Raw genomic sequence first — 14,251 nt, forward strand, 5'->3', positions numbered from 1 at the left:
CAAACTCAGAATATGAATTAAATAAAAAAATTAAAGATTAGAATGAACAAAATGCAATAGCTTTAATTCAATTACATCTTATTTGCAGCATTTTATTAAAATGTTTTATTCAGTACAAGTTAGGTCTTCTGACCTAACAAACGGTGACAATTGCAAACGGCCAATACAAACCTTGTATTGCCTATCAAACGGTGACAATTGCATTTTATTGTATTGACTATTACTTGAACTAGCTGGCCCACAGGTATTTGATTAGAGATGCTTTTATAGTAGTATTTTATTCTTCTGTACTTTAGTTCTTTAAAATTATTTTTGCATGCATTTCGAAATCTAGTTACAAGCTGATTTCAATTACTTCTTTGCCTTTTCTGAAAAATGAAAAAAACTGGAGAGTTATAATTTTCTTCATTCATTTAATAAATATTTATTGAATGCTGTCTGTGTACCAGACAAAGTACTTTGAGAATAATCTGGTAAATGAGCCAAATGTGTTCTTTTTCCTCTTAGAACTTAAATCTAGCAGGAAAAAGTCTGATTGGTGAATAAAAAAAGTTAAGGAACATTAAAAATATCAGGCAATGATGACATGCTAAACTGTATGGTTCTAACTATGTCCATGACCCTAAGCAGAACAGGCAGTTAAAAGCATGAACATCAGTGTGAGTAAAAGCAAACTGAGAGGCTTCATGGATGAATGTTGGCTTTACTTGACCTTTCAAGGGTTGCTGGGGGTCGGGAAGAAGTCGGGTAGATAAAATGTATGTCAAAGGCTTTAACAGGTGAGAGAAACAACACAAATATAATCTACACTGTGGAAATAAACATGGAGAAAATGAGACAAACTAGCTTGAATGGCAAATAATTATAAAACCACAAAACTATCTTCTCAACATAGACATGCGTGATATTAGAAAATAGAGGCAGTTTATGGAGAGGATGCCTTGTCTGATGCAATGTTGGGACACCCAGGTGAACATAATTCTTGAAGTTTACATAAAGATCTGGAGCACAGGTCAGACCTTGCAGAAGAGGCCACAGATTTGGTAATCATCGATCAATTATGCTACTTGAGCCCGTGATAGTGACTAAATTCAGAGAGGGAGAGAAGGTAGCCAGACCAAAACACATAACAAAATGTAGAGCCTTGGGGAAAAAATACAGTAAATAGTTGTAGTGAGTAATAATATAGGATCAGAAACCACTTAGTGGAAGCTAGAGGAAATATCTTTTCAAAGAATGGAACATCAAAAGGGTCATATGAGGATCAGTTGAGAAACATGAAAATTGAGAAAGAGCTCCTGGATTTACAGAAGGAGGTCCCTGATTGCGATTAAACCAGCAAATTCATTAGGATAGTAAATGCAGAAGCCATTTTAAAGGAAATAAACAGAAAGGGGTGAATAGAGTGTGAAAGCAGGAGACCACAGAGAGGTCGTCAGCATTGCAAATGTAGACTTCATAGAGGCTAGAAGATGTAGTGGGTTATTTATTTGTGTATTTTTAAGAGATAAGGAGGCCTAAACCTGTTTGAAGATGAAAAATAAGGAAACTTCGGTGTTTTTTGAAATTGAACAGTTCACTCCTTCTTACTGTGTTTGGTCTAAACTTGCATCTCTCTTTTCCATTAAATCCTAGTGCGTCTATTACAGAAGAAACCCTGAAAAAGGCAAAGGAGATTGGGTTCTCAGACAAGCAGATTTCAAAATGCCTAGGGCTGACTGAGGCCCAGACAAGGGAGCTGAGGCTAAAGAAAAACATCCACCCTTGGGTTAAACAGGTAAATGAGTTTCTCTTTCTTTTCAGAATTTTTGTGGTGAAGCCTAGGCATCAACTGAAAAAAAAAAACATTGTTGAAAAGAGCAGGGGTGGGATTAGAAAGTGACTCTACTTGTCCAGTTGATGCTGAAGACATCGCCAATTTTATTTGGCACAGGATGGATTTATACATAAAAGGGAAAGGATGAAGGAACACTGGAATGTAAATATAAGTGTAAGTACCTGATTTTCCTGGCCAAAATGAGAAAAAAATCAAAATTACCTCTCCTTTGCTTTTTGACCTGTGTCCAAATATATATGCAGTAAGAGAAAACCTTAGAGTAATAGAAAAACTTGAAATACCCTAGCATGGTGGCTGACCCTTTTGAAAAGAATAGTCTTCTTTGGCACTAACTTTTCACAGGGTGATACTTTATTTTAAGTGCACCATCATTATGGTTCATTTACTATGCATTGTGATTGTGTTGGGCATAATGAGTTCATTTAATATTCATGACAGTCACACACGAATGTTCATAGGTGTGCCATTGTGATTTTTTTCTTTTTTCTTTTTGGGCCTTTAATGGAAGGAATGTCTTGGCTTAAAGTACCACCAACTGGTTTTTGTCCTTTAAAATCACTGACTTTTTTCTGTGTCCTCAGGGGGCACATATATAACCTTATAACCTCAGGTCTCAAGCTTGATGCTAACTATTCTTACTCAGCAATTATTATCTTTCTTTCTTCTCACCTGCATTCCACCAGCTTGTCCTGTTGGCCCCAAATTCTTGTTCGCTAGGCTGAGCTACTGGCCCTTGAGAGTTGAATTGATTTACTTTTTTCAAATATGTTCTACATGAACCTGTTCTCCCACCCTCTGTCCATGCTTTATGGTTTTTGTGTCATCCCATTGCTCAGTGCCATAGGTAACTTAAGTCCTATGCATTAATCTGCAAATCAAAGACTTCCTTACATGTAGGTCATTTTGCTCTAATTTTAGATTTCATACACAGCTGCTTTAGATAGCCGGCTGGGTAGGTCTTCTTTGTAACCAGTTGACTGTATGACCACTTTGTCTTGCTCCTGAGAGGTACTACTACAGTGACCCAATGATGCCCTAGGATGTTTGTGGTCATTTATTGCTCAAATGAAATAGAACATATTATTATTTTCTTCTCTCTCATTTTCAGAATTAGACATCGATCACATTGTATATACCTTTTCCTGTCTTTATATTTGACAGTAATAGGCATTAAAAAAAATCTATGGTCTTAAAAAATTATAATAAATAAAGGGAATAAAATCCTTATTTATTTATTTGTTTATCTTCTTTCACAGATTGATACACTGGCTGCAGAATACCCATCAGTAACCAACTACCTCTATGTTACCTACAACGGTCAGGTAGGAACTGCCAAATTGTTGTACTCAGAGAGCTCTAGCTTTAGTAGGTGGTCCACGTAAGAAAAAAAATATTTTTTGCATCTTTGCTAATCTAGTGATCTTGGTAATAAAACTGGCATCATGTTGGTCAGATGCAATGATGTATTTCTATACTCAGTCTTTTAAGAACTGCCTTAAGATAATGAAATCAAACAAGTGAAAAGATGGTAAGGACAGTGGTTACATGAGCATACAATTATGCTGTGTTCTCATGCTATTTAATTAAAAAATATTGAGCCAGATCTATTTTTACAAGGAGAGCTGGTATAACAGTTTATACTATGCATTCCCAGAGACTAATAGAGGATGCATGTGAACAAGAGGAAGAATTAGAAAGACAGACTTTAAGACACGACAAATAGTTTAATCAAATGGAAGAATAACACATAATAATTTCCACATTTCTCATTTCCCCCCCCCAGGAGCATGATATCAATTTTGATGACCATGGAATGATGGTTCTGGGCTGTGGTCCATATCACATTGGTAAAGTGGTAACTTACATTTGCATAGGACTTCACAATTTATGTAGTATTCTTTACATAACACGTGTTAATTCCATTATTACAAGAACTACGTAAAATAAATGTTGCAGGTTAGGAAATTGAGGTTCAGAGAGATAAAACCCAAACTTTTATAGCTATTTGGTGGTAGAAGTGGGATTTAAATGCAGGTCTCAACTAGAAATTTCATCTTCTTTCATTTCACCATGTCATTCCTTTATTATTTTCAATCCTTATTAACTGAATTGAGCATCTCACTGGAATTGGGGAATGAACTAGTCTTTAACCTTTTCTCTTCTAACATAGTTGTTCATAAAGGTCTACATTTGCTCAAAGTCTTTATATATCAATGAGAAATTATACTGTAGATACAATCTCTGACCTAACATATGACCTCTGTTTACATCAAAATGCAAAAAGCTTGTCTCACTGGCACATAGAGCATTATATAATCTAACTAAAATATACTCACCAGATATTGTGACATTTCTCTCTTAGTCAATTAAAATTAGATATTTCATAACCACTCAAGATCTATTACAGTTGCAAGGTATATATTTAAATGAACAGTGGTATTAGTCAACAAATGTATTTAATATTTACTCTCTGCAAGGCATTGTAATATAGAAATGATAAGATATATGATTTAAATGTATGTGGTCTTACTCTGTTATTTTAATCATAATATATTTCAGTTTTTACAATTAACTTTGTGTTTCAGGATATGCTAGTTTAACAGTCTTTGGTCACATCTTGATGTAGCCTAAAAGTGTTATATTTTTACCACCTTAGTTATTGACTTAATCCATTTGTGTGGCTGTAACAAAATACCTGAGACTGGATAATTTATAAAGAACAGAAATTTATTTCTCACAGTTCCAGAGACTGGGGAATCTAAGATCAAGGCACCGGCAGGTTCAGTTCTCTGGTGAGGGTTAGGTCTCTGCTTCCAAGATGGTGCTTTGAACCCTGTATCTTCTGGAAATGACTAACACAATGGCTGTGTCCTCACATAGCAGAAGGTGGAGGGCACAAACAGATCAGACTTGCTTCAGCAAACCTTTTTATAATGGCATTAATCTATTCATAAGGGCAGATCCCTCATGATCTAAACGCCTCCAAAAAGTCTATACCTCTCAACATTGTTACATTGGGGATTAAGTTTCCAACACATGAATTTGGGGGGACACATTCAGACCATAGCAGTTATTTTATGGTTAAGTGACCTGAACACCTTCATCTGCGTCTACTCTTCGCCTCTCCAGACCATTTTTCCTTCCTTTTCAGATTTATGCAATGATTCTGCATTATATTAAGGGCCAGGGAAGACTAGCTAAGCCGATAATCATGTTTATACTTACTTGATAATGAGAATTAACATGCTGCTATATTTGGATAACATACTATTTTGACAAGAATTTTTAGGAGACAATGTCTGAGTGCAAAAAATTAGTACAAGTCCCAGGGCTTTCAGTTCTATGGCATCCCAGTAGAGCTGATATTTTGAGGCATTTAGGTCATTATCATACTTTGAATTACTTTACAGAAGGTCACTCACTCTGCATGGGGTGGCCTTGCCAAGCTTAAAAGGATATGCTTAGAAAGAACAGGACTTTTCAATCAATCAAGATTTGTCAGAGCTGCAAGACACCTCAGGGATCATGGGGTTTAACCCTCAGACAGCAGATTAAGTGGAAGGACTGAAACAAGAACTCAAGTATTCTAATGACTGTCTTAACTATTTTGTGCATTGAGGTCAATGTGTTTGCTTTAAATTTCTTTTAAGTAAATGAAGGATTTTTCATCTTGAAAATTATCTCCCATTAATATTGAGGTTCTGAATGCTTCAAATATGGAGATTACCTATTGCAGAATTTAGCATGTAAAACAAGCCAACATTTCATTGTTTTATTAGGCTCTGTTTTTCTTAATATTAATATAGTATGCAATGCAGGTCTAAAATTTATATTTCGGAATTTTAAAAATTAAATTGAAAGGTATTAGCTTCCTTAGCCTGGACTGACAGGAGATACTTTTCTGGTTCTCTTTGTGTTGTAACTTCATTCTTCTCTTACCCCTTTTCCCACTCTCATTGTCTCTGCAGGCAGCAGTGTGGAATTTGATTGGTGTGCTGTCTCCAGTATTCGCACATTGCGTCAACTTGGCAAGAAGACAGTGGTGGTGAATTGCAACCCTGAGACTGTGAGCACAGACTTTGATGAGTGTGACAAACTGTACTTTGAAGAGTTGTCTTTGGAGAGAATCCTAGACATCTACCATCAGGAGGTAAAAAAAGAAAAGTGAAAAAACAAAAGAAAAATATATGCAGTGCACACTTTACCTATGTGTATTTGCGCATGTAGATTTATATTGCAATTCCCTTTAGGAAAAAGAGCTGCAATGTGTTCTATTGCTTAATTTTGTAGTGAAACTTAAAAAAAAAGAAAAAAGAAAAAAGAAAACACTCCAGCCTTACATTCTTGAAGCCCTAGCACAGCGTGATTACTTTTCATACAAAATTCACTTTTTCTTTCTAAGTGTTCCAGCCATATTGAAAACTCTACTTGGCAACAGGTTCCAGCCACATTTTCGCTAATATAAGGTGGCCCCTCATAAATATTTTGCAGAATGATTTAATTGATCCTCTAACTTACAATAAACAGCCGCTTTCTAGTTTATGTGATGTGGTCTGATGGTGAATGGTTTCCAGAGGAGGAAAGTCAATTGTTCACAAAGGGCCACTTAATTCCTTGTTTCATCAGATGAAGCCATTAGTCTTCAGTTTAAGATCAATGAGTCAATTCTGAATGATTTTGGTTCCTTTATAGCCTTCTCTTACAGTTGTTCCTCCATCCCCTCTTCAATATTATTGAGTACATTTTCACTGTGGATTCATATGATTGTAGGTTACCGTAATTTTATAGAACAAGTTAAATTATCTTACAATTGAAAAAATAACTATTAGAAAATTCCAGAGTGATGTCCAGTAGCTGTGCCTTTGCTATCATTACAGTTAATTCCTTATCATAGAGTATTGTCCCTATGTGTAAAATATGCTCAATAGAGGGAAAAAAAGTATTGAGTTGGTGCCAGAATACCTAAGTTCTAGTTTTGACTTGAAAACTCATTGACTTGTTCAAATTACTTAAATTCTCTGTGCCCTATTGTTTTGTTGTTGTTAATGAATCCTATGAGTGTAAAAGCATGCTACTTACAGGTATTGCAAAGGTAACATGGAATTTTATAATAAAATTGATCCATTAGGTAGAATATACACTTTATTTTTTAGTTGTCTGTCTGACATGGTTTTTAAAAAATGATTTCTTAGATAGATAGATGAACATCAAAACAAATGCAATTTACAAATATTTCCTGAGCATGTTGTAAAACCCAGGTTCAGCATTATAGACAGCTATAAAAACAGGTCCCTACCTTCAAGACGTTAACAATAAAACTGGGATCTATGAATTTATATCAATATGAATTCCATATTTTTATATTTATATAAATATATGAAAAATAAAATACATGCTTTAAAAATTTTAAAAGTATTACAGGCAATAGCAGCAGGCATTTCCATGTGAAACGGGCCAAGGAAAGATTAAAAACTTCTATAACTGCTTTTGAATGCAGTTACACATGACTACAAACATTCTTTTACTATAAATAAAGTCAGTATGATAAAAAGAAGTAAGTTGGCCTTTCTTTGAAGCTAATTGGCATTTAAAGTGTAGCATTACTATTTATTGTGAGGTAATTTAAAATGTTAAATTGGAGAACATAAGAACAATAATCCATTGATGTACTCCTTGGGTTATCCCACAGGAAGTGCTATACATCACATACACGTGTACGTGTGTGTGTGTGTTTGTGTGTGTATGTTTCCTTTCATGAGGTTGTGTATCTCCCTAGAGCAGGCTCTGTTGTCACATGCTGCTCTGTTGTCTCTGATAATGGGTATGCTTCCCCTTGGAGGAGACTGTTCTTATCCTACCTTAGATGCCTCTAGTGATAGTGGTGAAGGAGCTGAGGCATTCAGTAATGACTTTGCAGAAAATTGGAAGCGTGTCTAACTGTATTCAAAAGCATACATTTGAGTCCCTTAGAAGGGCATTAGGCTTTCCCGAGGACACAGGGGATGATAGAAAGTGTGAGGAGTCTCTGGCCCAGGTCTCTTGGTCTAGTTCTGGACCAAGGCTGTTTCCATGGCATCCAGGGGGAACCTCTAAAGAAAACAGTAAGGAGGAAGTCAGAGAAGCAACATGCCAAGTTGGTAAAGCAGGCTGCTTTGGAAGAGGTCTTCATCGGAGGTTGAGTAAGAAACACTGAAATCTCCTTCCCACTTGCTCTTATTTTATTTTAATAGAAAATGCTACAGTGTTGTGAGTATATTCTTTTGGCTGTAGACATTTTTTATACTTTATAGAGTGACCCTTTAAGTTTAGTAAATTTATTTATTCATTTATTCCTTGTGATTGTGTTCATAGGTTTTGCTTCCTTAGAAGAGATTCCAATTTTGATTTCGTTGGTGTGTGGGGAAGGGTCAGGAAAGCAAGAAGCTGGTGTCTGCCTTCTGTTAGACTTTGATGGATGATATTTTGCCCAGTTCAGAACACTTCTTATAAGGGAAAAGATGTTCTCAAATTATTTTGAGGTATATGAGGGTACTTTAAAAAATTTATGGAAAGATTCATGTTATCTTTCAATTCTATTTTTCCATGAAATTTTTGAAGTACTCTTAGGAACTGAAAATTATTACATTGTTTATAGAAGTTGCAACACTGTGCTTCTCTTTTACTGGATCTTATTTTCTGAGTATGGATTCTGCAGTAATCTTTACAGGTTACAATGAGTTAAGAATCACACAGATCTGGTCCTAACTTCACGTTTCCACTTCTTCCTTTGGAGACTCATGGTTTGAAAAATTACATAAACAACATTAATTTCCTTCTATATCCAAGCCCCATTTAGGTCCCATTTTTGTATTTATTTATTAAAAAACAGATTTGTTCTAAAAATACCAAGCAACGTATCTGACACCTTTTGATATTCCTGGATAACTTTTTCTTGGTTTTACAATTCATACTTTGCCTAATTATATCCCTTAAAATATATACTCTGCATAATGGTTTAATTGTCCTATTTTTAACAAATAACACTGTATATACTTAGACAATGGTACTTCTGTAAAACTTGAGTTAAATGAATAAATTAATTATAGACATTAGTTAGTGATATATAAAGCCCATTAGGGAACGCGTGACTATAAATAGAATTGGGGTTCGTTTCTAGCATTTGGTTTAATTGTAGTTAAACGTCATCCTAAACTTCTGCCTAAAATGTAAAATGTCTTTTACTAAAATGCAATTACTAAAATATAAAGCATGATCCTTCTCATTAACAGATATATAAATAGTGGAATTTTGTAAATTGTAGATAATCCATGAAATTGCAAAAATCAGGGCTATTTTTAATGAGGCAAATGCTATTTCTGTCAGTAAGATCATTTTTTTTCACCTCACATTCTGTCTATAATACAGCATTTAATTTGTCCATAAAAATAAGGACTGACTAAAGTGAGGCTAGGAGAAATTAAGATGTTCTCAAATAACTATGAAGCGTTTCCTTTTAAATCTTTACTGTTGAAAACAAATTTCTGGTGTATTTGCAGCTTGAATGTTATTTCAGAAATAGTCTTGTGCTGTGTTACCATAACTTAGTGATATCAGGTTTTAAAAAATGAAAAACTAAAATGGGTAAAAAAATTACACACAAATCTAGGCAAGATTAATGGAATTTTGGGTGTCTAAATGGATTATTTTAGGCCTAAATATTTTAAAAATCTGTGAAACCATGTCTGAACTTTAGAATATTCTACTTCAGTAGATCACTTGAAATTATTGAGGGCTAAGTGATTGTGATAGTGATGGTGATTTACCTGTGTGGGATACCAGGTTCCTGTCCCTATATCCCTAGTGCTTGGAGTTGGAGCCAATTTAAGATTAGATTCTCCATGAAACTGTCCTATACTAACATCATCCTACAAACATGTCATCATACATGAATTCCTTTTGCTGTATGGGCAAAACCTGCACTACACCATCACACTGTTGCTCTCTAACATTCCTTTGGATATCAGTTATCTTCCCAGTGATGATCAGTATTTCTGGGGGTCAATGATGAGAATTTGGTTTTGTCCTGAATGTTTTTCTATCTACCTCTTTTCCAAAAGAATGTTTTAGAACTAGCTCTTCTCTTATCTTCTAGCATTAATCACCTCTAACACCAGCCAGAAAAGTAAAGTTTGCTTAAGATTCGATTATTTAATATCTTACTTTAGTATAGCTTTACAATCTGTAAAATCAAGTTCATATACCAGTTCTGTATTTGCTAGATAAGAGTTATGGGCAAGTCACTTCACCTTCATTGAGACTCCATTTCTTTGGCTATAAATTGGGGATAGTAACAATCACCTCCGAAGGATACTGTGAAGGTCAAAAAAGATACTCCAGGATACCTAGGAAAGTCCTCAATAAAGAGTGGCAGCTATTATCGTCAATTTAGTAGAGCTATTTTGAAAAAATATAAGTGTATTTATTAATTAAGGCCTTTTTATTAAACATTAAGCTTCTTTTTAGTCTGATTGATTCCAACTTTTGCTCATAAATTGCTACTACTCCCTTAATTTTCAAAAATTATTTTGAGTTCTTTGACATAAGAGACTTTTCGTATACATTCAATTGAAGAACTTGTTTTTAAGCCTGTAAAACATTAACAACACTGTTAATAAATAAAAAAATTATTACGAAAATAAAATTATACTGAAGAGAATAACTCATTTTAAAGATTTTGTAAAAATGTATATTGAACGTGTTTTAAAATGATGATAAAAGTAGCTTAAGTACACATAAATATGGAGAACAGTGGGTTATTATTTTCAATACTGTTTAAAATGCCTTTAGCACTCAATTGCAGGGTGTTTGTTTAGACAATATTATAACTGCTCTCATCAGAGAGAAATTAGTTTCATCCCTTATAAGAATATTTCAAATCAATTTCAAATAATGATAAAATACATTTGGCACATGTCTATCACTTCAGCAATTCTACTAATATTTCTTAGTGGGTCATTAGGGCAAACAGGAATTATGCCAACCTCAATGGCCTATCAGATATATAATATTTTATATTAATAATCATGCCTTATTTACTTAAATACACTTATAGTATATAGGACCTTTAATGTTTATCTTATTTAATCTACATAACAACCTTGTGAAGTAGGCTGGTATTATCCTAATTTTATAGACAAGAAGACTGACCCCCCTGGGTAAGGTAGGCAGTGCACAGAGGGAACCAAGATGAGAAGAGACGTCTAACTTAAAATCTTATTCTCCACTTCTAACTGTGAATCTGATTCCCCACCATCTCACACTCACCCTCACTGCTAAAACACCAGACTTGAGAAATTTTGAGATTGGGAGGGCTAATTTTTTTTTTTTTTTTAAATTTTGATGTTTTGGCTACCAGTAGGAGACTTGATTTTGATTAAGAATATCTTGTGCTAATCAAGCATCTGAATTAAGGCTAAAGATTCAGGCGCTGCTTGTAAAGCAAGTAGTAAGGAAATAGTAACTCAAATCAGTTACTGGATACTGTAGACAGGTGTCAAGGTTGCAGCAAAGAGATTATGGTGGAGTCGGTCATCAGAGTGTGAGGTGGAATTTAGACTGAACTTTAGTTTAGGGGTGGTTAGAAGTTAGATAAGCAAGAGAAGGATAAAGGAAACAACAGCCAGGGAAGTTTCAGTGGTGCAGAGAGTTTGCTAGTGGGAATGTACATAGTTGGGGATAATGAGTAGAGAAGTCTTCCTGGGGCTGAGAGGGGTGAAGATAGATAAGACTGGAAAGTCTTAAGTGTCTTGAGGGTAAAGAGCTTGTACTTTATCCTCTAGGCAATAGGAATCTTTAGAGAGCTCTGAGTATAGGAGTAACTTGGTGAAGCAGTCTTGTAGAATGCTTAATCTGAATGTGAAGTACTGGGGTGGAGGGGTACAGGAGAGGTGAGTGTTGGAAGGGGAAATCTGTCTCCATTTAGGAAATTACAACAGCAGTCCAGGAATTAATTGGTTATGGGGTAGAGGACATGGTGTAAATTCATTGAGTTGATTTTCTTTTCCAATTGCCACACATGTGAATGTTGCAAATGATATCTGTATGTAGTTGTGTGGAAGTCTTGCATAGATTTTAGCATGTAAGTTGCTGGAAAGTCAAAACTAAGTATGTTTATCTCTTTGTGGCATAATTTAATATTATCCACTGATTTAGAGATGAAAATAACACACCCATGTTAAGCATTGCCAGTAGGGAAATGGAGGCAAGATGAGCACAGTTGTTCATTCATGATGAAGTTACTCCAGTGGCTGATATTGTGGACATCTTTTCCAGGCATGTGGTGGCTGCATCATATCAGTCGGGGGTCAGATTCCAAACAACCTGGCTGTCCCCCTATACAAGAATGGTGTCAAGATCATGGGCACAAGCCCTCTGCAGATTGACAGGGCTGAGGATCGTTCCATCTTTTCAGCCGTCTTGGATGAGCTGAAGGTCTCTCAGGCACCATGGAAAGCTGTTAATACTTTGGTAAGGAAAGATACAAGTGTCTGTTTTTAATATTCTTTTTTGAAGAGTTGTAAGCTGAATGTTAACTACTGGAGATGTTAACTGAGGGCAGATAGAATGCACTATGCTTAGTGAATTTACTTTAGAGTTGCTGTATTTCCATGATTGCAGTTAAATGCTGATTATAAATTGATAGCAGTATTCTCATTAAGATTCAGACAATGAAAAGAAGTTCAAACTATTTTTGAACTAGATTTGATATTTAGAATTAGAAACTAGGAATTTTATGTATTTGGATGTCTAATTTACATTTTAATGGTGTCTTTTGAAAGAAAGAATAAAAAGAGTTGGGTTACCACTTGATCTAACCATAATGTTCTGCATTTTTATTGCATATTTTAAACTATTCATACATATGTTGTTGTTTCTGTTAATTAGAATGAAGCACTGGAATTTGCAAAGTCTGTAGGCTACCCCTGCTTGTTGAGACCTTCATATGTTTTGAGGTAATATGTTGTTTTTCAAAACAATGATTCAAAAATTGGGAGATACAGAAATGCATGCTGTATACTAATAGCACTAGGCTTTGATGTGTAGTAATTTGTAAATCCATCGATAATATTCAAACCATCATAGACAGTTTGTGGACCAATGCAAGGCCTTCAGCATTAGGAAGAGACTACAGTCCTAAGTCTAGCTTGAGGCATCTCCTAGCCAAACTGAGGAAGGGTTAGAGAGCACAGAAGGTAAGAAAACACAAAAGAACAGCTCAAACAAACAAACAAACAACAAAAACCACACACACACATATGCACACACATTGGGGTATCTGTCTCCAGAATCTATTTTCTGATATCAAGAAATGATGTCTTATCTTTGACTATTGTCAGCACCTTCTGATAGTGCCTTTGTTTTAAAATTTTGAGTTTTTGAGATCAGGTTTTTTAAATAGATGAATTACAATGGTGAGGACATGAACAGTGAGGATCTTTTATATTAAACTTTGAAACTAAGTTCTATCATCAAAGGAGAAGTTGTGAATTATCACTTACTCTCTTCAGATGTTACCACATGTAAGGAACTACTTCACGGAACAGGGGATAATAAGAGAAACACAATTTGCTGTGCACAATTTGAAAGTGTAAATGGAATTTGAGATAGGATCCTTTAAAATAATGAAAAATTTCAGATGAGGTGGAAAACTTTCCTTTTTACTTAAATGACATTTTGCATAAACTGCAGTCTAATAATATTACTTCTTTGAGGAGTTAATGTAAATGAACTGAAACAACAGGCACACATTTAGGGAAGGATTGGAAAAAACAGCTTTGACTATTTCACGTCCTGCGTTTTTGCAGTTCTGTATCTTTGCTCCAGCGTCTTACACTCTGAACTATCAGCGTTATTGCTCTAGCCTTTCTCTCTTAAACACATGAAACAATTAAAAGCTTTGTATGCAGAAACTTGTAATAGAATTATAAATTTTAAAGTCATGGATATGTTAACTAGTTTGATTGAATCTATAATATATATATAGATCAAAACATCATGTGGTACCCCATAAACAATTAGTATTTGTCAATTAAAAATAAATTTAAAAAAGAGAAAAGAAATTTGTAACGGAGCAGAAAGGTTAAGAAAAGTACTTTTTAAAAGGAAGTGGAAAGTAATATTTTCTCGCTTATTCCTTCCCTTCCTCCTGTTGCTCCTCCTTTTCTCCCCTCCCCTCCAATTTTGAAAATGACAAAATTTAGAGTAAATTGACTCCAGATATATCTCAAGTTTTTAGAAGGAAAGACACAGTTGAATGTTTCAGTCAGATAATGTACCTCATATTTGCTAGTGTTCCTAAAAAAATTGATTCTTTTGTAATCCGGTTGAGGTGGCAGAATGACTTGCTTTCATGACATACCAGAGGGTTAAGATCTG

At 34.8% G+C, this 14,251-nt stretch overlaps 1 protein-coding gene across 1 annotated transcript in view; it reads left to right on the forward strand.

Moving 5' to 3' along the window:
- The window catches only part of CPS1 (carbamoyl-phosphate synthase 1), a 114,018-nt gene that overhangs the window by 73,436 nt on the left and 26,331 nt on the right, over window positions 1-14,251 (forward strand). The window contains exons 22-27 of the mRNA XM_063101452.1: window positions 1,636-1,777; window positions 3,094-3,159; window positions 3,621-3,684; window positions 5,806-5,987; window positions 12,149-12,343; window positions 12,761-12,828. Coding sequence (XP_062957522.1) covers window positions 1,636-1,777; window positions 3,094-3,159; window positions 3,621-3,684; window positions 5,806-5,987; window positions 12,149-12,343; window positions 12,761-12,828 — 717 coding nt within the window. The remainder of the gene's footprint in view (window positions 1-1,635; window positions 1,778-3,093; window positions 3,160-3,620; window positions 3,685-5,805; window positions 5,988-12,148; window positions 12,344-12,760; window positions 12,829-14,251) is intronic.

This window comes from Cynocephalus volans, chromosome 1 (assembly GCF_027409185.1).
Source record: "Cynocephalus volans isolate mCynVol1 chromosome 1, mCynVol1.pri, whole genome shotgun sequence".
NCBI classification, from domain to species: Eukaryota; Metazoa; Chordata; class Mammalia; order Dermoptera; family Cynocephalidae; genus Cynocephalus; species Cynocephalus volans.